The following is a 27,088-nucleotide window of genomic DNA, read 5'->3' as shown; positions in this document are numbered from 1 at the left end:
CACCACTTTATTTTCAGGAGTTACTGAATAACCTGTAACCTGGTCACTGTTTAGATAATATGGGGACCCGTCTACACATAGGTGAAGATCCAGATCTGGAAAGGGCACTTCTGTAAATATTTTTGAGTCTTTTTGGCTTCACGGGTTGTTACCAGACAATCGTGATGTGGAGTTTCTTCCCCAGGTGGAGGGAGTAGAGTAAGAGGGTTCAGTGTATGACATCACTTCATTCTTCTGTGTTCCGCCATTAAGAGAATCAGCTCATAGCGATGTATTCGCTGTGGTGACAGTGGTGGGTGACAGCAGCATTTCAAGTCCATGTGGTACTTGTAGCACTAGAGGGGATCCAAGCAGCACGTTTTCACTCTGTTCAACTAGGAGTGCTGTGGCAGCTGTCCTAGGGACACAAGCAAAGGGTCCTTGAGCTGCCAGACTGTACTGGTGTTGGCTGGGATAGTTACATTGCTTCCTGTACAAACAAGGTAAATGGCTTCCTGTAGTCTGGCAATCCCACAGCAGGAGCAGTCACTAATGCGTGCCTCAAAAGCTCAGATGCCTTTACCTTGTCTGTTGTTCAGTGGATGGGTTCTCCAGCACCATGAGCAGTAGTCTGTATCAGTGGATTTGCCATTTCCCCAGAAGCAGCTCTCCAGGGGCGGCAGAATGCTACAGCTCCTGAAAAGGCTCGCATTTGTTTTTAGTAACTGCTTGGGGAAGATTTTGAATGGCTTGACTACGGTGCTCAGGTAAACGACACTCCCCTTGTTGGAGAATGTAACCCAGGTGTTTTACACTTCTCTTACAAAAGTTGTGTCTTATGTGGAGAAGCCCGATGGCCCTTCTCAGAGAAGGCTAACAGTAGAGGTGTGGGTGTCAGCTCTATAAGATGCCTTGGCTACCAATAAATCAGTAACAGATTGCATCAAAAAGGGATCCATTTCTTTAAAGACAGCATCCTGCAAATCTTCTAACAAAACTTTAGAAAACTAGTGGAGGATGCAGGAAAGCCCTGAAGGAGCCTTGTCCATGTTAGTTGGATCTTTCCCCAGGGAAATGCAAAAAGGTATTGAGACTCCGGATGAATAGGTATACTGATTTCAGGTCGAAACAGTTGCCCCTGTACGTGTTAGACAGGAGGAATTATGTTCATTGGTCAAAAGGTTTGAGACCAGATTCTCATAAGAAGAAGGGGAAAATATTTCCTATTCAGAGGCTCCTGTAGTGACTGCACCGTAGGTCGCTGGTAGCTGTCAGTCCTGGGTGAAATCGAGCTGCCCCTGGTGCAGAGAGCAGGGCAAGACTGCAGCAGAGGATTGAGAGGTGCTGTTGGGAGGCCCTTTGGTCACACTGGGCACTCCTGTTTCCCATGGCCTTACTGTCCACAATAATTACAACAGTGTCTACTTCCTCGAGGTCCATTGCTCCTCCAATTTCCTCCTCTGACCTTACCTCAGAAAACCTCCGTGTCCCTGTCCCCTTAGTCCAGGATTGCTGTTTAATGCTGCCGCCAACTAGCTTTCTGTTCCTGTTCTTTCTTTTTTTTTTTTTTTTGCTTCAGCTGTCTTTCATCTCTTCCATTCAACACAAACATAGCAATGCTGACTATTTCATCCAATCCTTTGCCCTGCCATCCTGGCACAGGTTTAGAAAAATATTTCTTTATCTCTGGGGCTGACTGATGTACAAAAGAAAGATACGATTAAAGATCGATTTTCCACCTTCTCAGGGTCGACCCCTCCAAACAGTCTTGTTTGTTTAACCAATTGGACGTAATATTCAGAGAGGTGTTTGGTGTTTCCTTGCTGACATTCTTGGACTTTAACCCAATCTACACTCTTTCTAATGACTCTAACAATCCCCTTCTCTCTCTTTGCAGCATACCTATGTTTGCTGGTAAGTTGGGGTCCCGTCCTGGGTCTTTGCCTGGCCATGGGCTTCTGCCCTGTGCTTCCCTGGCCCATCTGCAGGTGTTTCCCAGATTTTCAGTTTTTCATCTGCAGAAAAAACAGTCTCAAACAGTTGCTGCACATCGGCCCACGTAGAGTCATAAACACAGAAGATGCTGTGTGTGGTTTGCAGCAGCTTCTCTGGATCATCCTGCAGTCTGGGCATTTGTTGTTTCCCCAAAACCAAATCAGTGGGTGCAAATGGCAGGCGGCCTGTTCCCACAGAAAGCTGGCCAGGTTCCCGTCCTGGCCCTAGAATTTCTTCTCAGAGACGTGCTAGCAAAGCAGAAGCAGTCGCAATAGCTGGAGCAGAAGCCAGAGGAAAAGCAGAGAAAAAAGCAGTAGGATGGGCAGGTGGAGCTGAATGGGGAACATCCCTGGTTTTCCCATTCAACTGAAGGTTTTATTCAATTTCCGACCCAGAGGGGAAACTTCTCTCTGATATTTGTAAATTCCAGAATGGAAAGAGCTCTTCTTTTTCCCATTCATTCAGAGATCTTTACTTATTCTCTGCTCTGGAGGAAATTTTTTAGGTTTTGTTTGGGTTTTTTTTAATACCTGATATCCCAATAGTCCAGTAATTATCCCAGATACCCCAATAGTCCATCTGTGATGGGAACCAATCCTTCAATTGCTGGGATAAAGAGCTCAGCCTAATGTCATCAACAGAACCAGGCTGTGGCCATGTTTGGGACGCATCATCAAAGGCGGTCACTTCTGGCCAAATTTCCTGACAAAAGGCTCGGGCTTTTGATGACCCGGCCATCCCATCAATGGATTTCCAGGGCTGCAGCAACTCACGTACTGGTGACCTCGTCACCATACTCTGTCTGCCTCCCACTATATAAAAACATCACCTCCTTACTGCCAAGCAAGATCCACGCTTCACTGTCCCTGTGCCCAAGTATCTTGAGGGGAACTCACTCACAAGCCCGCAGTGGAGACCATCAGGGTCTGGGTGGTAGTGAGACGTTGGATCAGGTGAGTCGGCTGTGTCCCACCTGGGTCGCAAAACTGTTAGGGAAATTCACAAGAGGCCTGTGCCAACCGAGGACTGAGGCTTGGACAGAAAGCGTAGAATTACAAGAGTAAATATTTAGTCAAGTACCTAGGGGTGTTCCAGACCAATTGGGGCACCCTGAATGTGGTTAATACAGAGGGTTCTTATACTCTTCAAGCATTCAGGTACAACAGGATTTGACTAATCACTAATTAACACACACACTACCCATTGCGAATCATAGTAAAACTTCACAAAGCAACTGCTTCTGCAGCACCATCATCCATCAGCAGTCTTGTTGCTTGTCTATTGATCCAGAACATCCCTGGAGTCGGTCTTGCTATAATTACCTCTCTGTGATGCCAGCCAACATTGGGAGGGTTTGAAAGATGTGTTAGAGGGGCTGGGCTGCTGGCATTATCTTCGCTATCCAGGGCTATCTTCATGGAAAGCTCAAAGACACGGAGAAGCCAAGGCTTTATTTGAAGGGCTGGGCTGTCCTTCTGGTCCTTGTGATGATCTGGTGTCCTTTAGTTTGCTTCCTCAAGCATGACTAACCAGTGTACCATGTGAACTACATATATATGAAGAAAGTTAATACACTTTCATACTAGAAAGAGTGGTTTGCATACTAGTTAGGGAGGGAAATGTTCATAACACCATGTAGACACAGATACAGTATGGTTCCTCCCAGGAGCTGCTCTTAGAACCTCCATCTATCCAGGAGCTGGCCCTGGGATCCCCTCACCCCCACAGTTCATCCCTGCACAGACAAGCACACACACACACACACTGAGATGGCTCTCTCCAGCACAGAATCACAGAAGCCTTGAGGCTGGAAGGCACCCAGCTTCCCCCTTCTCTGCCCTTCCTCCTCACACTTGATTTTCGCCAGGAGCTCCTTTCTCATCCATGCCAGCCTCCTGCCACCTTTGCTTGACTTCCTGCAAGTTGGGGACAACCCTTCTGGAGCTTGAAGAGGAGATCCTTGACCATCAAAGAGCTCTCTGCACCCCTCTTCTCTTCAGTGTCGTATGCCATGGGATTCTGTCAAGCAGATGCCTTAGCAGGCCAAAGCCTGCTCCTGCACTCCTGCTCTTGGCCTTGTTCCCTTCTTCAGGAGCCTCAACTCTCCCTACTCATCCCCAACTCTTACATCCCTGACCAGCTCTTTCTTGCTTGTAAGTATGGTGTCCCACAGGGCACCTCCCCTCACTGGCTCCTCACTCACCCTTGTCAGGAAGACATTGTCAACGAACTCCAAAAACCTCCTGGATGGCTTTCACCTCGCTGTGTTGCCCGTTCATCAAATATTGGCATAGTTTAGGTCTGCCATGAGGACCAGGGCCTGCAAACAGGAGGCTTCTTCCAGTTGTCTGAAGAAGGCTTCATCTACTTCCTCTTCCTCATCAGGAGGTCCATAGCAGACATCCACCCACCCACCACAGTGTTGACCATGACCCTTCAGCTCACAGCTGACTTGTTTTCCATCCCCAGGCAGAGCTCCACATGTTCCTGCCGCACTCTCGACCATAAAAGGCAAATTCCCCTTGGGGTGCAGACCTGTGTAGGACAGCCTGTGGTGGAGATGATAGAGGGGGGAAGAAAGTCTGAGAAGCCCCTGACAGAGATGAGCGCTTTCTCCCCTTGGCTATGGCTGCTGTCTCTGCCACTGATGCCTGTAAGGAAGCACCTTATCCTTACAACACGAGGGTCTCATTGCCTCCCCTTCCCCACTTGAGAGCCTGGGAGGTGTTGGACCGTAGTCTTGCCCTTGACATTGCATGTCCCCACGTTACACTGCCCCAGGAAGAGCCCTGAGCAATGTGTGAGGGACAGGATCTCCCTTCCCAGGGGCTGGGCTCACGCCTTGGCCCTTTGGCTTAATGGAACACATCCAGGTTTCCTCAGAATCTCTTCCACCTTTACATTGCCTTTGCCTACCTGTCAGCTGTGCGTCCAGTTTTCTGCTCTAACCACACCCCAGGGAGGCTTTGTCAGTAATGGTCCCCAGTGGGACCCATTAACGCTCCTTGAAACTTTGGAGTTTGCATCTGACTTTGACTTCTGGAGAGGTTTCTTCAACTTCCTCTCACTGTCTGAGGTTCATGGAGTCAACACTAAACTCACCAGAGGGGCCATTAAAAAGCCACCTTGGTCTGGTCCTGTGCTGCTGAGCTGGGCTGGGCTCCTGGGATGGAGGGAGCTCATGGCAAGCGGGCAGCGCTGCCGAGAGACAGCTCTGCCCAGGAGCAGCTCTTCTGCAAAGCGCAGCAGGGCTGAGGGCACTGCCTGCAGGCACCGAGGGGAGAGATGCAAGAAAGAGAGAGGTTTAAAGGCAGTGTGGGATGGGAGGATGCTGAGAGCTCAGTGGAGGAGAAATCTTCACAACCCTTGACACGGTAAGTCTCTGCATGCAGGGCAATGCAAATTAACTTCCTAGAGGGATCTCCTAAAGCCGGCATAGCCCACAGCCTGTGGGATCTCTCTCTTCTATAGAGAAGGAGGATGTGCTCCAGAGTAGGGCTTCCCTGCTGCAATGTCAGAGGGATGGGGCATGATGGCTGCCTTCTTCCAGGGACAGCTGCAGATTGTGAAGGTGGGTGTGCAGGCAGGGGTGCCCAGGGCTGTCCTTCCGAGCAGGGTCCCTGCACCCCAGGGGGCTGTGTGCTGGGGCAGGGACTCTGCCGCCTGCCAGGGTCAGCACTCAGCCTGCCCGGGGAGCTCCCCACAGTGCTGTGGGGAGAAGGTGTGGGTGGAAGGAGCGACCCCTGTCAGGGCAGGGTCCTTCTGCTGTTGAGAGGGTGCTGCATGGATCAGAGATGCTCACAGCTCCAGATCACCCCACAACATTGGCAGAGGCAGCATTTTAAGAGGAAGGTTAAGGCAGGGGCTGCCTTGAAGATGAAGACCTTTCCAGGGTCTGTGATCTCACCTTTCTTCTAAGGGAAAGGGGAAAGGAGATGTCAGGTTTGGATAAATCACTGAGACTCCTGAACTGTTGCAGTGAGGGATCAGCACATCTGCCAGAAGCCTCCTCAAGTGCCTTCCCCCACTCCTCTGCCTCCAGGCAGCACCAGCATCACCTTTGCTTGCAGCATCAGTGCTGATCTGCCCTCGTGCTTAGGACCTGCTAAGAGGGCGATGGCCCTGGGCAGTGCCCTGCTGCCAGGAGGGGTGTGCAGGGCCGAGCTGAGCACAGAGCGGGTGGGATGGGCTCTGTGAGCACTGAGAGGGAGGAGACCTGGGGACAGAGAAACAGCTCCCGGCAGGGACAGCTCCAGGCAGCAGAGAGCCAGGCCACCCCTCTGCATCACTCTCTGCTCAGCTGCCTGGGGAAAGAGAGAAGAGTTTGGAGAAAGGGACTTTGAAACTGGACTCCTCGGAGCTCACTAAAGTCCACTTTCTTCTTCAAGTACATTGTTAGTGAGGTCATCCTCCAACGGAGAGAGGTGTAATAAGCACAGGGCACCTGCGTGATGACCAGCAGGTCAGTTGTGGGCAGAGCAGCTCTCCTGACTGTGCATTAGTGCACAGGGAGCCCATTTGTCCCTCAGGACTCTGCAGTGTTCAGGCTGAGAGCAATGCGAAAGATGTTGACTTCTGCCCCTTCACAGAAAGTGCCTTCACTCAGCAGCACAAACCTGAGCTCACAAAAAGGAGCTGAATGAAGTTCCCTCAAACAAATACAAGTAATTCTGAGGGTATTTTTTGGGAAATAGCATAGGACTGCCTCAAAGACGTCTGCCCTAATGTGTCAATGTTTTCTTCTCTTCCAACAGTCCCCCATGCCCAGAGTGAACAAATGTCCAACGGCACCTCCATCACCGAGTTCCACCTCCTGGCATTTGCAGAGACGTGGGAGCTGCAGCTCTTGCACTTCTGGCTCTTGCTGGGCATCTACCTGGCTGCCCTGCTGGGCAACGGCCTCATCATCACCGCTGTAGCCTGTGACCACCATCTCCACACCCCCATGTACTTCTTCCTCCTCAACCTCTCCCTCCTCGACCTGGGCTCCATCTCCACCACTCTCCCCAAAGCCATGGCCAGTTCCCTGTGGGACACCACGGCCATCTCCTACTTGGGATGTGCTGCTCAGCTTTTCTTTTTTTTTATTTTTTTCCAGCAGAGTATTTTCTTCTCACTGTCATGGCCTATGACCGCTACGTTGCCATCTGCAAACCCCTGCACTACGGGACCCTCCTGGGCAGCAGAGCTTGTGTCCACATGGCAGCAGCTGCCTGGGGCAGTGGCTTTCTCTATGCTGTGCTGCACACTGCCAATACTTTTTCCCTACCTCTCTGCCAAGGCAATGCCCTGGACCAGTTCTTCTGTGAAATCCCCCAGATTCTCAAGCTCGCCTGCTCAGACACCTACCTCAGGGAAGTCGGGCTTCTTGTGGTTAGTGCCTGTTTAGTGTTTGGGTGTTTTGTTTTTATCGTGCTGTCCTATGTGCAGATCTTCAGGGCCGTGCTGAGGATCCCCTCTGAGCAGGGACGGCACAAAGCCTTTTCCACGTGCCTCCCTCACCTGGCCGTCGTCTCCCTCGTTGTCAGCACCGGCATCTTTGCCTACGTGAAGCCCCCCTCCATCTCCTCCCCATCCCTGGATCTGGTGGTGTCATTTCTGTACTCAGTAGTGCCTCCAGCAGTGAACCCCCTCATCTACAGCCTGAGGAACAAGGAGCTCAAGGATGCCCTATGGAAACTGATGACTGGATCTTAATCTGAAGCAATCAACTGCCCATCTTCTTCTGCAGAGCAGTTATAACGTACCTCGTTACAGGCCCAGCCGGTCCTCTGTAGTTTTGGTTGTTGTTGGTGGTGGTTTACTTGTGGTAATGTTTTCATCCCCTTTCTAATTCACTCTCTGCTTTGCTTTTCTGACCAAGTGGCTGTGTAAATGAGGAGCCATGCTGTCTTTATGTTTAAACAAAATAAAGGGCCCTACAGTGACTTTTTCTTTTCTAAGATCGTTCCTCTAAGACCTTTTTGGAGCTGCAGGGACAATTGCTTTGTGCAGAGGTGAAAGGGAAGTGTGTCCCAGCATGGCAGCACTGCCAGGGAGCACTAGGTAATCCAGAGCTGTTCTCTTTTCACTTCCACACTCTCTTTCTGATCGCTTGGGTTTGGTGTAAGGCCTGATTGCTCTGGCAGCTTGGTCATAGTCCTGCTGTGTGGCAGTCCTGTGACCGCAGGCAGGGACAGGCAATGGGCACTTCTGTGACAGAGCTGGCCTCTGTAAGAGCGGTTCCATCATGAAAGGGCATCTCCTGAGGGCAGTGCCTGAAGGCTTAGGTCTTCTTCCAAATTTGCTCTCAAGAACATGCCCAAGAAAGTGGCCCGCAGATGAAGACACCAGTGTAAAGCTAAACAGTGTGAGTGTGCAGGGTTGGGGCATGCAGCAGTGTCCTCACACAGCCAGGCCTCCTGTGAGAGACCTGAAGGACCAGCAGAGCAGGGTCTGGTCAGTGCCCGTGTTCACTGGACACCCTGGGGAAGCTGCCCCAGGGCAATCATCATGGACTAGCCCCTCACAGCCACCATTTCCAGCACTCGCCTCTCATCCCTTTTCGCAGAGGTTCTTTGACCCTCCACGGAGGGACACCAAATGAGTAGCTCAGAAGTCCATGTTGGCATTGTACGGATGAGATGTAAGCATGCACATCATGCGCGTGAGGTGAGATGAACCTGAGTGAGCACAAATGCTGCCAGCTATTCCTAGGGGTTCCCTGAAGGCCTGAGAGACAGGCAACATCTGGAGGTCACTTCATGTTGGGAATAACATCCCATGGGAAACCACCTGAATGCAGCACTGGGATGTGCTTCCTTGAATGGAGGTCCCTGTGTCCATTTCTCTTGCCTTGGGGCATCGCAGATGAGTGCAGAGCAGGGCGACACACGGCAGGGCTGTGGTGCCTCGCAGCCTCTGGGAGTGGCAAGAGATGGCCAGAGAGACACGGTGACTCCTGCAATGCACTGCCTGTGCGTGTGCAAGGGAAGGGCTCGTGTCTCTGAACACATCTGTGTGCATCAGGAGTGCCTGAGGCCAGCTCAGCTGTGGACACCTGACAGAGCCCTGACACTGCTGTGGGTGACTCCAGGAGCAACCCCCACCCTCCCAGTGAGATTCAGCTCAGCTGCCTTGGACAGGCTCATTGCAGGTGCTCCTGTTTGCTACATCACCCTTGCCTGTGATTCTGGACTGTGCCCTCAAAAGTGCCAGAGCAATGAGAGAGGTTGTGGGGTCCACGGAAAGGCAGACGTCAAAGCCATCTTCAAGAAGGACACGAACGAGAATTGGGAGAATTACAGGCTGGTCATCCTACCTCCGTCCCTGGGAAGGTGATGGGACATGTCCTCCTGCAGCCACCTCCAGGCACTTGAAGGAGAAGAAAGGGATGGCTGAACCAAAATGAAGAGGGGAAAGTAGAGCATGTTGTGTACAGGGATTTTTCAAGGCCTTTGACATGGTCTCCCGTGGTGTCCTTACAGCCAGGTTGGTGCTATCTGGGCTGAAGAAGTGGACGTTACGGTGGGTGGGAAGCTGGCTGGATGATCAAGCCCAAATGTCGTCAGTGGTACAAAGTCCTCCGTGCAGCCAGTTACTAGTGGCATCCCTCAGTGACCAGCACTTGGGCCAACACTGTTGACCATCTTTATTATGCTCCTCTATGATGTCACGGAGTGTGCTTTCAGCTCCTCTGTGGATGATGCAAAGCTGGGTGGAGGCCTTGAACAACCTCATCTAGTTCACCCTGCCTTGAGCAGGAAAGTCGGACGCAATGATGTTCAGGGCTCTCTTCACACTTGCGTTAACCTGTGAGTCAATGAATCTTTCCCTTGAAGAGGTTTTTGAAGATAGAATAGGCTGAGGAAGAAGGGGAAAAAAAGAGGCAGAAGAGGAGATATAAAATGTGTCAACACAAATACTTCAGTTCCTCTGAAGAATGTTTCTCCACTCCAGTCGTTGGCAGGAAATATATTTGACAAATTTGCTAAAGCAAGCATACTTTTATCCTGTCAGGTCCTGCGCCATAAGGAGGGTGGTGGATGGGTATGGTATTATGACGTTGCTTGTGTCTCAGAAACTCCTCATCCAGTAGGAAGGGTATGGCTGTGAAGGGGACTGTGAGGTCAGTTCTGTCTCTGGAGGTGCTAGGCAGCAGAAGGAACATGGCTGGGAAAGTACCTCTGCCCGAGTACCCCATAGGCCCTGTCCAGGAAGAGGGCTTGGATAGGGGTTGTCATGTCCATTCCGCCCGAGTACATGATGGGACAGCCGCAGGCACATGGCTTGGTCGCGTCTATATGAGAAGCTGAAAGGCCAGCAGCACTCGTGGTTTAGAAGATCATGGTGAGGTTACTTCTCTGTGGTCAGGTGAAAGGCCACAAGAAGGCTAACGGGTTGGGTTGCCTGCTTGAAGGGTCCTTTCTGAGATGTTCAAGCTTTCCTTGGTAGCGGGGAAAAACAAAAGAGAGAGAAAAAAATATGACAAAGTGCAACTTGGAAGGTGGAGACTGGCTATCAGGAGGAAGAAATGTCACTCGAAGGGTACTGCTGTGGTGCAAGAGGTCACCCAGAGGGAGTGTGCATCAGCCCATGGCTTTGTGTTTGAAGGAACAGCCAGTGAGGGTAGAGATACACCAGTGAACGTACGGAAATGGTGAGGTGAGAGCAAGGCGGGGAAGCGAGATGGGTGTCTACAGCCTGCAGGGAAAGAGGGGCAGGTGTAGGACAGTGTAGAACAGCCTGCGGTGGAGATGGCAAGAGGCGCTGGCAAGGCTGGAAGGCACCAACAGAACCAGGGTCTCTGTCCCCTTGGCTCTGGCAGTTGTCTCTGCCACTGAGGTCTCTGAGAAGACATGTTGTCCTCATGGCACTGGGGCCTCGATGCCTCCTCGCAGCCCCATGGCGAAGCTGGAAGTTGTTGTGCCATTGTTGTCCTTCACTCGGCCTTGTACACCCCACATCCCACGGTCCCAGGAAGAGCCCTGAGCCACGCGTGAGGGACAGGACCTGCCTTGCCATGGGCTGGAGATCAGGGCTTGACCTTTCTGCTTCATAAAGCAAAGCAAGGGTTTTCTCAGCATTACAGCCACCTGCACAGTGCCTTTGCCTACCTGCAATCACAGCCTCCAATTCTCTGCTCTAACGAGTCCCTGGGGAGGCTTTGTCAGTAAAGGCCCTCAGTGGGGCCAATCAAGGCTTCAAGGTACTTTGGGTTTTGCTTCTGACTTGGACTTCTTGAGAGGTTTGTTCAATCTCCTCCCAGTGTCTGAGGTTCATGGATTCAGCACCAAATACATCATGGGGCTCACTAAAATACAGAAAGCCTAATGAACTATTTCTCTTCCTAATTTTCTTCAAGTCTTCAAGACTTGTACAGCTAATTGGAGTCATTTCATACTGTAGAGAAGGAGGAAGATTTCAAAGTGCACCTAATAACAATGATTTTTTTAAAAGTATATTTTTAATTACTTCTCAGTTTAAAGAAGAGGTGATAGAAGCTTTCTCTGATTAATATTGATGCAGAGTATCTCCTCAGGAGGTCTGGGCAGGTAGGAAAAGCAGCCCCTTGAGGTCTGACACTGTATGGAGAACTTTGCTCCTCACCTCCTCAGCCTCACCATTTCTGACATTGGCCACCTGGGACTTGCATCACTCTTCCTTGCATCAGACTTCTCCACTGAAGTCTGCAGCTGGATGTTACAGCTCCTTTGCACCATCTCCCGCCTGCTCTCCTTAGAGAACTGGCTGCACACAGGCACAGAAGATTTTTTCCTATTTGTAAGACAAGAAAAGTAAAGCATGATCACTTTTCATAAACAATCAAACAAGCTCTGTAACCATAGGCTCAGTACAAGCTGCCTCTAGTGAGGTTGCCTTTTTACAAAGGATAATCTTGACAGAAATCTTTTAGATGGGTAGATACAAAAAGCTGGATAGAAACATAACTAAAAAGTTGGGTAAAGAGAGAATTAGACTACTGAAAGACAGGCCAACTTTTACTCCTGGAACCTCCAAGCAGCAGCATAGGTGAGAGGGATGTGAATGAACAAAGAGTAAGGGGAGGAGAAAAGTGGACAATAACGGAAAGGGCCTTTGCCTCGCCCATCTGCATCTGACAAGATGACTTCAGAAATGGTCATTGTATCAGGACAGGTGCAAGTATATGAAAGATTAGAGAAACTAAATACACCATATAACAGGCAAAATGGTGGTAAAGGCGTTACAGGGGAAGAATCTCCCTTTTGAATTGGGATTGGTAGAGGTCTCTTGTGAGTGAGGACATGCCAATGTTGCACCCATCTTTGAAAGGGGCCAAAAGTGCAACCCGGGGAACCACAAGCTGTACAAGCTTGCTTTGGTGAGGAGTGGGCCATCAATGAGAGGCCTCTTGAGTGACATTTCTGGGCAGCTAAAAGAGAAGAATGTGTCCAAAAGCAGGCAGCATGGACTTACCAATGGTAAAGCATGCCTCAGTAAGGCAGTGGTGACAGTAAGGAAAGCTCTCAGGCTTCCCGTGACCATGGAAGCAAGTAAGTCACATGTTAGCATAGTCAGACCAGCAGCAGCTTTCTTGTGCTGCTCCAGGCTGTGTGGCTCAGATGCAGGGCTACTTGACAGGTATCCCCAAACAGCCTTGATCATTGCCTTTGCTTCCCCATTCATTCCCTTTTCACTCTTTTCCCACCTCTCCAGTCCTACTCTTTAACCAACCTTATCCACTCCCTTGCAAAAAGTCAACCCCTTTTCACCATTTCCCCACTGGCGCTGCATTTCCTCACTTTGCACCCTCCTTTCTTGTTTCTGAGACAGTTATCCCAGTGCTTTCTACCTTGATGAGCAACTCCATGACACTACTACTCTTTTCTTATCTGTAGTGTCCTGTTGCTACTGAAGTTCTGGTCTTGTTAGAGGCATCATGCCTCAGGAGGGACATCAGCACATGTACTTTGAATGCCTGCCTGCTGGAGGTTCAGTTCAGAGGGATCTTGACCCCCCTGGGGATTTGGCCAACAGAAACCGGAAGGTTGAGAAGGAAAAGCTGCAGAAGAACTCCAGGCAGCAGCATGGGCAGCGAGCATAGCAGCTAAGGAGTGCCCTGAGGAGAAGGGCCTGTGAGTCCTGATGGCTGCCATATGAGCCAGTGGGCTTTGCCTTTCAAAAGGGGAATGGAGAGACTGGAGAGGGTGCGGAGGAGGCCTGCCAAGATGGAGTGAGGAGCCTAAAGTAGGAGCTGTGAGGGGAGTCTGAGGGAACTGGGCCTCTCTAGCCTGCTGAAGTGGAGGCACGGGGCAACCTCGTAAGAGCCTACACCTACGTGGAGAGATGATGGAGCCAAGCTCTCTTCTGCAGTGGCCAATGATATGACAGAGGCAACAGCCACAAACTGCCTCTTGGGAGCTTCAGGCTGAGCCTCAAGAAAAAGAAAATGGACTAGGAGGAGCGTTGGTATGATCTCCACCTTTGGAGCTCTTCAGGTTTGAGCTCCACAGCCACAGCCAGCCTGGAGGCTGGACTAGAGACCCCCAGAAGACTCTTTCCCACCAACCCTTCCAAGAGCCTGCGCCTTCACCACGTGCCCTCTGAGAAAAGATGAAGGTGGAGGTGAGGGTCTCTGCATCATATGCTCATAGGAGACTTCAGGGTGGAAGGCAGCTAAGGAGGTTGGTAGTGCAACGCCCAGCTCCAAGCAGGGCAAGCTCTGAGGTCAGACCAGGTTGCTCAGTACATGCCAGCATCCAGAGAGAGAGCTTACACGTGAAGCAGGCACCTAGGCCACCATTACAGACATGGAGATGAGGCATTTGACCAGCTCCATCAACACAGCTGACAGTATGCCATGCCTCCTGAGATTCCTGGGAACATCCACCTCCTTGTCCAGAGGAGTGCCTTCCTTCTGTAAGTTTCCTGGCATAGCTGCAGAGCATGGGGTGCTTTAGGGTGCAAACAGAATTGAAAGAAAGCCTCTGCCTTGGGTACTCTCAAGTGAATTGCAGAAAGAGCGAAGGATGGAGGGATCTCAGCATTTGCAGGTTCCTGTGGGAGATGTAAGGCCTCCAAGAAAGGAGCTGAAGAGAACACTCTAGAACTAGCATAGCCTTTAGATCATTTTGGATGTGATGGCTCTGCTCCCCCAGCTCAATCATTGGCACCCACAAACCTCACCTGCTCTTCCTTTCTCTCCTCCCCAACCCTGAGCAAGGGACAGGTGGAAAGGCAGCAGAAAGGCCCTTAGGGCTCTGTGAATGAGCTGGGGTCTGGCACTTGGCAGGGCCACAGTGTCATTGCAGTGGACCCCCAAGAAAGAACCAAGGTGGGAAGTGAGTGTGCAAGGCTGAATCCACAAAGTCCATGGGCAGGCAAGGCTGTGTCTCTGGCTGTGTCTGGAGAGCAGGAGAGCTCCAGCAGAGACCAAGGTGGGGCTGAAACTGAGGCCTGGCTTCAATGGTCTGCTGGGCCCATGGACAGAGGGGTGAGTGGAGGCCGCAGGTGATGCTGGTCAGGGCCATGAAGGCCTATGGATGGTGTCAGGGCCCTGGCACTGCCCCCATGGGATCCCACCTGCCAGTGCCCTCAACAGGCCAAGTTCTCATGCCCTCATGTCCAGGGTCTGTGCTCTGCAACTCTCCTTCCCCATTTCCCGGGGAATCTGGGAGACCACAATTTCATGGTCGCTGCAGCCAAGGCTGACACTGGTCTTCACATCCCACACCAGCTCTTCCCCGTTTGGGAGTACCAGGTCCAGGTGAGCATCAGAGTGGATGGCCCATTTCAAAGTTGACCCCCACAAAAGCTCCCACCTCACCTGTTGCCTGTCCCACAGAGAACCTCCATTTATCTGAGCTGCCCTGAAATCACACAGGGCATCCCCCACTTCTCACCTTCCCCGTCGGTCTCTCCTAAAGGCGCTGTATCTCCATCCACCACAAAAGCCATGGGAGCTGTCCTTCCCCGCCTCAGCTCTCCTTCCCCTGATGTCCCAGCTCTGTGATGGCGCACGAGGCTCCTGCTGTCAGTGCCCCCGGTTGTGGCTTTGGTGCACATTTGGGCTGCAGCACCTCAGATAGGGCAGCAGGGCCAAGGGCAGACTTGTCACGTGGAAACCTGGTACCCACGGACTCGACCCCTGGGTGGCAAGGCTTTGCTTCCCAGCAGAGGCATGCTGGAGGGATGGCAGGTGGCAAGAGAATGAGGAAGGAGGTTGCCACAAGGAGAGCAAAAGCTGCAGTCCCCAAGGCCCGAGAGCAACAGGCCTGGGCTGTGCAGCCCCGGCAGGAGAGGGCTTTGCTGTCCCAGGTGACTCTGCAGCGCTGTGTGGGGCCCTGTGACAGAGGGGAAGCTGCTGTCCAAGAAGGACAAGGTGCTGCTGAGAAAGTCCCTGCGGGAGGACAGCCTCTGATCCAGCCACCCTGTGGCCATCATGCTGGAGGCCGACCGGCTAGAGAGCAGCTCTGCAGAGAAGGACCTTGGGGTCCTCCTGCAGCGAGGACAAGCAGCTGAGCATGGGCCATCAATGCAGCCCTGCGGCAAAGGCCAACAGCCTCCTGGGCTGCGTTAGGAAAAGCACTGGTGGCAGATGGAGGGAGGTGACCCTTCCCCTCTGCTCGGCACTGCTGAGGCCCCATCTGGAGTGCTGTGTCCAGTGCTGGGCTGCCCACTACAGCAAAATTGTTGACCCACTGAAGCAAGTGCAGCAAAGGGCCCCAAAGCTGGTTTAAGGGACTGGAGCATCTTTCCTAAGAGGAAAGGCTGAGAGATGGGGCACTGTTCAGTGTGGAGAAGAAAAGTCTTGGAGAGATCTTAGTCATGTCTATAAAATTCCACCTGAGCCCAGGAAAACACTGTTTGACTGTGAGGGTTGTCAATCACTGGAACAGGTTGCCCAGAGAGGTTGTGCAGTGTCCCTCCATGGAGATACTTGAAACCCAGCTAGCCAAGCTGCTGAGCAAGCTGCTGTGGCTGACCCTGCCTCAGCTGAGGCCTTCAACTAGATGATCTCCAGAGGTCCCTTCCAATCTCAACAGTTCCATCATTCTGTAAGTATAAAGGAGAAAAGTAAGACAGAAAGACATGAACCCCACATAGCCTTGGCCGCAAATATGGTGGGATCCCATGGAGAAAACCCAAGCTGGAGCAGGGGAAAAGTGTGAGGAAGGAGCAGCAGAGATGTTCTGTGCTGACTGTAACCCCCATTCCCCATCCCTCCCCCATGCTTGTCTTGGGGTTGGGTGAGTAGAAGTGCTGGGAATGAAGGAGTAATCTGAGCCTGGGAAAATGGAGTGGCATGGGGGAATGATCTGTAATATTTTTCTTAGAGTTTCTCACAATCCACATCTGTTTTTAACTGGCAATAAATTAAATTGATCTTCCCCAAGTCAACTCTTCTTTGCCCAGTAATTGGTAAGTGATGACAATGACAGTAAGGGGTAAGTGCTCTCCTTTTCTTTACCTTGACCCATAAGCTTTTCTCTATGTTTTTCCTCCCTTTGTCCTGTCGTTTTGAGGAGGGAGAGTGAGGGAGCAGCTGGGTGGCTGGGTGGCTGCTGCTCAAAGTTACCCCAGCACAGGAGCGCATCAGGCCTGCTGCATGCAATCTGGGGCTCCCCAGCACAAGGCAGGCCCTGACAGAGTGGCGCGAGTCCTGCAGAGGCCAGAAGGATGGTTGGGGCCTGGAGCACATTATGGCCAAGGGGAGGCTGAGAGAGCTGAGGTTTTGAGAAATCCCTCAGAGCCCAACACCGGAGCAAGGACCCAGGCCACTTGGTGGGAGCTCAAAGAATGGAGATTTTCGATACATGACACGACATGGCCATGAGCACCTGATCTAGGTGGAGGTGTCTGAGAACGGGCTTGGCTGAGAGACCAGCAGTGGCAAGAGCTCTGGGACTTGGTTTGTAACGAGTGTCAGTAGGAAAGTGGTTTTCTTTTCATTACTAATGGCAGCGGAGCTGGGTATCAGAGAGCCCCAGAGGAGGACAGGGGTGTCCATGCAGCAAAGGTCCCTCCTCAGGGCTGGGGTGTATGGCCAGAGCTGGAAATGGCCGGTGTGTGGGGTGGTCAGGGAAACTTGCTGTGGGACAGCTTCCGTGGGGTGTCCAGGGAAGACGGCACAGGCTGGGCCCCTCTCTTCTGCCCCTTTGGTGCCTTGCTTCCTTCACCATGAGGCCTGGCTCTGCACTGTGAACACCCTGCCCTCACTTTGCACGCTCACACAGCTGAGTTCTCCACGGGTGTTTTCCTCTGCCAGACACTTTCCTGCCCAGCCCAGCCCCTCCCCAGCTCTCCCCACCTCCCCTGCATTCTGCCCAGCCCAGCCAAGCCCAGCAGCCCACTCTGCCCTGGCCCACCACACTGCCCACCCCAGGGTGCTGCAGAGCTCTGGGTGCTCCCCCCTCACTCCCATGACACTTCAGAGTCCTTCTGTGTGCATACCTCGATTCAGTGCTTTACTTTTGGGGGACATCACCTCTGAGGGTGTTTCACCTTCTGAGGCTTTATTCCCTCCCAGCCCAAGGCACATGGCAAGTCCCCATCCTCTCCCCATCCCTCCACATTCATTTCTGTATGTGCCATCAGTCCTGTCATACATGAAGCAGCCTGAGGAGGGAATTGGGAGCCCATGCCCCATCTCCACTGCCACTGGACACCACAAAGAGAGCCTGTAAAACCACAACGTTCAGTTCAATGGAACCCCATGGTACCGTGAGCTTAACCTCAATCACAGGGAGAACACAAAGAGACAAAAGTCTTTAAAAGACCAGTTCCGTGGACATTTTAGTGGCAGCACCTTTGGAGGAAGAGCTCAGCCTTCAGGCACTGCACGTGGGAGATGCCCTTTTATTGCAGAGCTGCTACTGGACAGGCCACATCTGATCCAGTGTTGTACAAGGGTCAGAAACAACTGGATCAAGCCTCAAGACAAGTAGTAGAAGCCCAACACATTATCTATAATTAGGATTATGACAAGGGAAAAAAGCAGGCTCCTGGCCTGAGGGAAATGCGCAGAGCAGGGGAGGCAGGTTATTGTCGGTGAAACAGCGTCCATTCGGCCAGTTTCCAGAGGGCATCCTTGAGCTCCTGGTTCCTCATGCTGTAGATGAGGGGGTTCACTGCTGGAGGCACCACCGAATACAGAACAGTCACCACCAGATCCAGCAATGGGGAGGAGATGGAGGGGGGCTTCAGGTAGGCAAAGATGGCAGTGCTGACAAATAGGGAGACGACAGCCAGGTGAGGGACGCACGTGGAAAAGGCTTTGTGCCGTCCCTGCTCAGAGGGGATCCTCAGCACGGCCCTGAAGATCTGCATATAGGACACCACAATGAAAACAAAACACCCAAATGCTAAACAGACACTACCCACAAGAAGGCAAATTTCCTTGCGGTAGGCATTTGAGCAGGAGAGCTTGAGGATGTGGGGGATTTCACAGAAGAACTGGTGCAGGACATTGCCTTGGCAGAGTAGTAGTGAAAAAGTATTGGCAGTGTGCAGCACAGAATTGAGCAATGCAGTGCCCCAGGCAGCTGCTGCCATGTGGACACAAGCTCTGCTGCCCAGGAGGGTCCCGTAGTGCAGGGGTTGGCAGATGGCAACGTAGCGGTCATAGGCCATAATGGTGAGAAGACAATACTCCCCTACAATCAAGAAGAGAAAGAAAAAGACCTGGCAGCACATCCCAAGTAGGAGATGGCCGTGGTGTCCACAGGGAATTGGCCATGGCTTTGGGAGAGTGGTGGAGATGGAGCCCAGGTCGAGGAGGGAGAGGTTGAGGAGGAAGAAGTACATGGGAGTGTGGAGGTGGTGGTCGCAGGCTACGGCGGTGATGATGAGGCCGTTGCCCAGGAGGGCAGCCAGGTAGATGCCCAGCAAGAGCCAGAAGTGCAAGAGCTGCAGCTCCCACGTGTCCGCGAGTGCCAGGAGGAGGAACTCTGTTGTGGAGCTGCCGTTCAACATTTGTTGCCTCTGTGCATGGGTTCCTGACCTTCAAGGGAGAGTCAATGACAAATTAGGGAGACTTCGCTGAGTAAAATCACAACCTTTTCTCCTACACCCTCCCCCTGCTACGCACACCCACTTTGCCTTTTCCAGCAGACCTTCCTTCAGCTCCAGTGCAGGAGCTCTGGTTAGTGCTGGCCGAGTGTGCCCTAAGAAGGGCCTCTTCCCGCTGGCTGCCGAGGAGTCAGCCCTGCTCTGCAGCAGTGGGTTCATGGGAATGGTGGGGGCAGGGGCCAGGCCTGGTGGTCAGCTGTGTCAGATGAAACCGCTCCTAATGCAGAAGAGCTTGTCAGCATCTGCTCTCCCACTGCTAAGGAACCAGGATGGCAGAAGACAGTTGGAGAGGTTTGGGGTCTTTTAAAGCTGCCCCCATCTCACCTGGGCAGTGTTCTTTGATCTCAGAAAGCCTCCACATTTCTGCTGCCCCCAGGGAGAACAGAAGGAGAGCTGCGAGGCAAGAGGATTGCCTGGGGCTTAGTGCAGAGTGAGGGGAGCTGGTCTGTCTCTCTGTCTTCTTCCTCACTGCCCTGGACTCGCACCTTCACAAGGTGGAGGGCGATCAAACTCTTCTATTACCCTGAAAAGTCACCAGGCACTGCTGACAGCAGAGGGATCCGCTACACACCACAAAATGTCTCACCCTTTCTCAAGGTCTCAGCACCCCCTTCTAGCCAAGGACACACATGCCTCATTTCACCAGCCCAACAGCATTCCCTCAGGCAGAGTACGTCTGCATTTCTCCGTGGGGCTTTCAGATAACACAAAGGGGCTGTGGAAGAGGTTTGCATCCCGGAGGGCAGCTCACAGCTTGGAAGGACACCCCAAGGAGGGAGCCAATTGTCCTAATGTCGGCATCTCAGGAAGAGAAAACGGACTCATTCCCCAGCCCCACACACTGCATTGCCCACAGCCCACACGTTAGAGGAAAGCTGGGACACTTGTTCCCAGGGACACACCTGCATGAACGGATAAACAAGAGCAGTGTGTGACTCAGCAGCTGAAACTCCCATCCCCAGGGACTCTGACAGCACTAAAAAGAGACCTTTAGACCAGGCAAGTGGAGCAAGAAGGCAAAATACAGTGAGGGTCTGGCTGAGAGAGGCAAGGGGAGAGGCAGCCGGGCACTCGGGAAAGCCTTCCCTGATCCCCCTGTGCACGCCTCCTCCCAGACAGCGATAATGCAGGACAGTTGCCTTCAGCCCGACTGCTGCTCAGCGGGAAACGGGCACGCGGCAGGAGAGATGCCCTTCACCTCTGCTGCTGCTCTGCTGGACAGAGAGGGGACTCCCACCCTCGACCCCATGGCCGTGAGGGCTGAGGGTTGTGCTGGGTGGGAGAGGAGAGGTGAAGGAGGTGTCTCAGTGAAGGCATCTTCAGTGCAGGGGTGGCCGGGAGGTGCCCCTATCTCCCCTGCAACAGGGTTTCCAGGGTTCCTTCCTTTCCTGCCCATCTCTGCTGCCTGCAGCTGTGCCTGCCAGGAGCTCTTTCTCTGGCCCCACATCTCTTCGCTGCCGGTGCTCAGAGACCCCATCTCAGCCCCTGTGTGCCCAGCTCTGCCCTGCAGCCTCTCCGTGTGTGCAGCGGCTACAAAGCAGGTCACAGACATCCTGCTGAGAGTGGAGAGGTGATGCTGGTGCTGTCTGGAGCCCCCAGAGCTGGAAACTGAAAACACAGCCTCAGCAAAGCTCCTTAGCCATACAGTAATCCCTCCTTTGACCTTCCAATTGAAAAGTCCCCTTGGAAATGTCCCACTGCCCACCCAGCCAACCAAGATGAGAGACCTCAAAAGAGAGACACCTTCCCTTTCAGGGAACTCCATCTTGGAAAGTTCCCTTGGAAATGCGCGGGGTAAGCTGGAGCTGTGAGCAGTCCTGACCCATGCAGCACCCTCTCAACAGCAGAAGGACCCTGCCCTGACAGGGGTAGCTCCTTCCACCCACACCTTCTCCCCACAGCGCTGTGGGGAGCTCCCGGGCAGGCTTGAGTGCTGACCCTGGCAGGCGGCAGAGTGCCTGCCCCAGCACACAGCCCCCTGGGGTGCAGGGACCCTGCTCGGAAGGACAGCCCTGGGCACCCCTGCCTGCACACCCACCTTCACACCCCTTCGGCCATCCCTGGGAGAATGCAGCCGTCATGCCCTCTCCCTGTGACAGTGCGGCAGGGAAGCCGTGCTTTGGAGCATGTCCTCCTCCTCCACAGCAGAGAAGCTATGAGAGCCTTCCTGAAAGATTCCATAGGCTGTGGGCTGTGCCAGCTTTTGGAGATCCCTCCTCAAACTGCAGCTGCATTGCCCTGCCACCAGAGACTTACCGTGTCAAGGGCTGTAAAGATTTCTTCCCCCATTAACTCTCAGCATCCTCCGATCCCACACTGCCTTTAACTTTTCTCTGCCTCACTGCTCTCCCTCGGTGCCTGCAGGCAGTGCCCTCAGCCTGCTGTGCTTTGCGGAGGAGCTGCTCGTGGGCAGAGCTGTCTCTCGGCAGCGCTGCCGCTTGCATGAGCTCCCTCCATCCCAGGAGCCCAGCCCAGCTCAGCAGCACAGGACCAGCCAAGGCAGCACTTTCTCTGCCTCCTACCCCCACCCCCCCCGCCCAAGAATCCCTCGAGGTGTCCCTGGGCCTCCAGGGCTGACAGCTCCTGAAAGGCAGCAGGATCTCTCCTGGGGAACAGAATTTGAGGCAGACTGAAGGAATCACTGACTGTCCCTCTCTATACCTTGGACAGACTGATTCCTGCAGCGGAATTGCTCTACCAGGGTGTGCGCATCTGCAGGAGGCGTCAATGTTGCCCTCTGGAAACCTCCATTCCTCCACTTGCTCTGCCCGCTCTGGGCTCCCTCCAGGTGTCCCTGGGGCTCAGTGGGAACCTGCTGTGAAACAGGCTGAAGGAATCCCTGATGTTCCCTCCCTCAGCTGGGGAGAGACACTTACTTCCAGCAGTGCCATTACTCCTATCAGAAAAGGAGTTGGGCAGGAGAATCACTTGTTTGGTCCCATATTTAGGCAGGACATCAGGAAGGTGACAGGGTAGGATCTATTGTTGCAAGCTGGAGGAGATGTCTTCAGGGGAGTGAATGTAGGCCTCTCATTGTGGTTTGTAGTGCTAGGGCTAGAAAGACATTCAGCTCTCTTCTGTCCATGCCGTGTCTCTGCTCTGAAGCAAAGCCTTTGCCCGCACGGGCTCTTGGACACTTGGTGCCAGCTTTCCTTCTGGCAAGTCAGAGCTTGCCTGGTGCCACAGCTGGGCTGCTTCAGGCCAGATGTGCAGCAACGCCCTCAGCCAGGGGCACAGACAGGATGAGCTGGAGCCGTTACTGTCAGAGACAGAGCTGTGACCCTGATGGAATCCATTGCCAAGGTGTGGAGGCAAAGGTTAGTACAGCTGGTCTTCAAGGACAGCATCCGCCAAGCACAGCGAGAGTCCAAAGAAAAATCAGTCTGTAAAACCTGTGAGGCAATTCAAGGGCACCATAATGAGTGTTTGCTACTTCAGCAACGGTTCAAAGAGAAACCAAGATGCTGCGTGGCCACTGCTGAATTTAGAAAGAGCAGGTGCAGATAGATCTGCGCTACTCCATGTCCTCATTGCGACAGTCGTCACCAGCAAGGTCTCGCAGGCCTTTGTGCCTCGAGGCAGGACTCTGGAGGAGAACAGCCGGCAGTGGCTGGGGCTCAAGTTAGGTGTCCCTAGAGCAAGGGCAATCCTTACCGGTGTCTGGGACAGGAGGGCCAGCATCCAAGGAAGCTGAGAGAGCAGGCTGATGCCGCAGGGAGGCCACTCTCCGTCAATGAAAGGTCATGGAGACTGGGGGGGACTCCTGATGACTGGCAACACCCAAACATTGCCTGCACCTTTCAAAAGTGCCCAATGGATGAGCAGGGGAATGGAAGGCTGTGCTCCAGAGCGTGTCCACTTGGATGGCATTTCTGGGTGTCGGAAGGAGAAGGCGACTGGATTGACCCAGGGGAGATTGTGCCTGGCCAGCCTCTTTGCTTTCTGGTGGGGACATGGGGGAGCAGTGATTGTCTTTCAGCTGGAAATCAGCAAGGCTTTCAACATCATCCCCCACAGCTTGTGTCCAGGATAGAATCTTATGGTCTGCATGGGTGGATAAGGAGATGGGTAAAAAACCCAGCTGGATGGTGGGGCAGAGGGGGACGTGGTCAAAGCATGGTACTCTGCCTGGAGACCTGTACCTCGTAGGGAACTGCAAGGGTCTGTCCTGCAGCCTGCCCTGTTTCACATGTTTTGAATGACCCAGAGGAGAGGAAAGGTTGAGTTTTCATTGACATTTGTAGAAGCCATCACATTGAGGAGAGCAGAAACTGCACTGGAGGGCAGGGTTGCCATCCCAAAGGATATGACCGACTGGAGGGAGAAGCCAGGAGGAACCTCATGATAGCCAAGAAATCCTGACCTTGAGGTGGACTAAGACCCTGCAATGACAGAGCCCAGGTCGGTAGCAGCTCTGTGGGAAAGGCTCTTGTGGTCCTTGGGTTTCCTTAGGTAAAACCTGAGCCATCAGCAAAGAAGGCCAACAGCATCTTGGGCTATGCGGGCAGGAGCACAGCCGGTCTGCTCAGCACTTTTTACACGGTATTCAAAATCATTCCCTAGGTTTTGACACCCCACCATGCCAGAGGGACCTTGATAAACTGGAACCAGTTCAGTGTAGCGCCGCTGAGGCCATCAGGGTGGGAGACCTTAGGTACTGTGAGAAGAGGCTTAGAGAGCTGGTCTTGATCAGCCTGGAGAAGAGAAGATCTTGAGGGGAACATGCAGCAGCATTGCACAGTTCCCAGGCAGATGGCGTCAGGCTCATGTCCGTGACACAAGGACAAGAGGCAATGGGCTGAAACAAGAGACGCTAAGGCTAGATATAGGGAGAACTTTTCTAGCATGAGGCTAGTCAAGCACTGGAAGCTTTTTCCCAGGGAGTGTGCGCTGTGGTCTATCCTGGAATGTGATCCAGAGGTGTTTGCATGAAGCCCTGAGTAATCTGGTCTGACCCTGCTTTGGCAGGAGGTTGGTCGAGACACCTCCCGAGCTCCCTGCCAGCCTGAATGATGCTCTCTTTCCTTCCCCTTCATTTTTTCAAATGAGGGAAAGCTCTCAGGTTCTCCCTCACCCCAGAAGGAATTCACAGCAGGCACAGGGCTGCTTCACAGGTGCCCCAAAACAGCCCTCACCACATCCTTTGCTTCCCTTTTCATTTGCCCAAGGCCAGGTTCTTCTCTTTTACTGTCCTTCTACCCTCCAAAAATAACAGCCTCCCCTGTTCATCCTTTCAGAGCAGGTTGCTCAAGAAATGTCAGCATCCATGTGCAGAGCCTACAAACGAGCCGGCATTGAAGCCATCATTGCAGAAAGAGAGACGAGGCCTTTGACCAGCTCCATGAACCCAGGAATCACTATGCCATGCCTCCTGACATTCCTGGCAACAACTCAGCTTTTTCTCCAGCCAAGTGTGATTCTTCTTTCGGTGTATGGGCCAATCTCCTGACATAGGCAAAGTTTTAGTTTGTGAAGAGAATCAAAACCGACTTTTTGACGAGGTTAGTTTCATTTTACCTGCGGAAATGCAGGGCAGATGAAGGGAGCTGAGACCTTCCAGGCTCCCTGCTGCAGAGTTAGGACTTCAGAGCCTCAAAATGCAGGTAATGCTGGTGTATCTGTATGCCACATGACAATTTTGCCTTTCTTTGTTCCTTTGCACTAACCTGGGATCTGTGCCTTGGCTTCCTTTGGCTAACAATGAAAACAATGCCCTACTCCACCTCCTCCCTCCTGATGAAAAGAGGGCGAAAAGAGATGGAACAGGCAGATTTAGGGGCCAATCTGTCTAAGAGGTGTAAGCTTTAAATGATAAGAAGGAGGTAGCAGTGAGAGGTAAAACACTGTTCAAAGATCTTCATGCCAGAGGCTAGCTACTGAGAACTTAGAGCAATTTTGTCAATACAGAATGGCTGTTGAGAAGGAAATTAAAGAGCTGTAGTCTTGATGGACATCAAGAAGAAGAAAGAGTTCCCTTACAGCACTGTCCTGGTACTGGTACTAGGGATAGTACCACTAATTGCAAAACATCCTTGAGAAACTTGTTCATTTTGCCTTGGCTCCAGAGCTCAGCCTGCTCAGACTTGAAAGGACTGCCTCAAACCTCTGCAGCCCAAATCTCTCCCACCTTCTCCCATTCTCACTCTTTTACCCCAGGACACTTCTCCCCATCACTTCAGCAGACTGCCCGGTCTCTGGTTTTTTAGCTGGGTGAAGTCAGGGCACTCCCTTGCACAGCCTTCCTTAGAAAAGTCTTCTCTACATGCTGATCCCACTTCTATCACCTCATGCTGTGTCCAGCTCCATCTTCCTTCCGCACAGCTCCATTGGATGGGCACTTTTCCTGTTGCTTTCATGCCCATTCACCTTCACCACCTTTTAGTATTGTATGCAGATCAAATATTGCCTCAGGAAACACATTTATCCCCCACAGCTTCACCCATTTCCCATGGCAGGCTGAGATATTTCACCTCTTGGAGCACATGCTGTGCAAAGCTGTCCCACATATGGAAACCACCTTCAATTCTGCATATTCATTTGGGTTTAAAAAAAAAACCAAAACATGCAGGGTTAGTCTTTCAGAGAGACAGAGTTTCAAAGTGGCAAAGCAGCTTAAATTCATAAATGCTGAGAGACAAGTTACAAAGAGAGAGGAAAAAACAGGTGAAGCTGTATTATCTGGACTCACAAATCCTCTGTCACTGAGGAGAAAGTCCCACAGCCTGTGGGATATTTTCCTTAGTTGGCCCTCTGGGAAGTTTTCTTTGTTGGGCCTCTTGGCTGGAGCCTGCTGCATTCGCATTTCCAGCAAGGGCAGAAGTTCCAGCTCAGGCATCAAACATTTGCCCATCCTGCCTGGAGCACCAGGACAGTTGTGTCACACAACAGCCAGTGTCAGAAGGAAGATGGAGGTAGTGTGAATTGAAATGTTATGGGTTCAAATGGAAGCTCAAATCCTGAGCTGGCAGGATAACATTGGAATGAACAGAATACAAGAACAGAATAGAATAGAATAGAATAGAACAGGCTATTTCATTTGGAAGGGACCTACAACGATCATCTAGTCCAATTGCCTGACCACTTCAGGGCTGACCACAAGTTCAAGCATGTTGTTAAGGGCATTGTCCAAATGCCTCTGAAACACTGCCAGGCTTGGGGCATCGACCACCTCTCGAGGAAGCCTGTTCCAGGGTTTGACCACTCTCTCGGGAAAGAAATGCTTCCTCATGTCCAGCCTGAACCTCTCCTGGTGCAGCTTTGGACATTCCCAGGCATCCTGCCCTGGATCCCAGGGAGAAGAGATCAGCACCTCCCTCTCCACGTCCCCTCCTCAGGAAGCTGCAGAGAGCAATGAGGTCGCCCGCAGCCTCCTTTTCTCCAAACTAGACAAGCCCAAAGTCCTCAGCTGGCTCCTCAGAAGACATGCCTTCCAGCCCTTTCACCAGCTTTGTTTGTCCTCCTCTGGACACACTGAAGGACCTTCACATCCTTCTAAATTGTGTTGCCCAGAACGGCACACAGTATTCAAGGTGAGGCCGCACCAATGCTGAATTTTAGCGGGATAGTCACCTCTCTTGACTGGCTGGAATTAGACAGAATTGGCTGCAATTAGACAGAAATTACCTGACATGACTGTGAGTTCAGACCTCATTGGGAGAGTTTCTCACACAGCTCGCTGAGGAGGGCAGGCTGTCAGGCAAAAGGGAGCGTGCTTCAGTTTCCCAAATCCAAGGGAAGTGCCCAAACCATTCTTCCCTTGGACTCTGGTGTCCCGTTTCTTGAGAATCAAATGTGCTGGGGCTTCTGTCAATCATCTCTCAACAATTCTTCAGGTGTTTTTGTAATTTCCCAAGAGTTTAATTCTCTACAAAGAACTCCACATTAATCTGCCTAAACATAAATGGATGGAAGAGAGCAGCTTGTATCTGTGGTAGCAACATTGGGCAGTGCCAACTGAATCAGCATTTGCTGTATATGTCCTGATGCCCAATCTTCAATGACATATCCAGGGCGGTTCAGATGAAGAGGGGTCTTGCAAAAGTCCCCTTTTGTGTCCCCAGATGGCAGAGGCTGGATCCCCTTC

At 52.3% G+C, this 27,088-nt stretch overlaps 1 protein-coding gene across 1 annotated transcript; it reads left to right on the top strand.

Annotated features, from left to right (window-relative positions):
- Positions 1 to 6,751: 6,751 nt before the first annotated feature.
- Positions 6,752 to 7,671, top strand: LOC127028259 (olfactory receptor 14I1-like). Its single transcript, XM_050913994.1, is given in 2 exon segments — positions 6,752 to 7,064; positions 7,067 to 7,671. Coding segments are annotated over 2 exon segments (918 nt in total).
- The last annotated feature ends 19,417 nt before the right edge of the window (positions 7,672 to 27,088 follow it).

This window comes from Gymnogyps californianus, unplaced genomic scaffold, assembly GCF_018139145.2.
Source record: "Gymnogyps californianus isolate 813 unplaced genomic scaffold, ASM1813914v2 HiC_scaffold_31, whole genome shotgun sequence".
Taxonomy (NCBI): domain Eukaryota; kingdom Metazoa; phylum Chordata; class Aves; order Accipitriformes; family Cathartidae; genus Gymnogyps; species Gymnogyps californianus.
The sequence above is the reverse complement of the archived record's forward strand: the minus strand, read 5'-3'. Positions and strand labels throughout refer to the sequence as shown.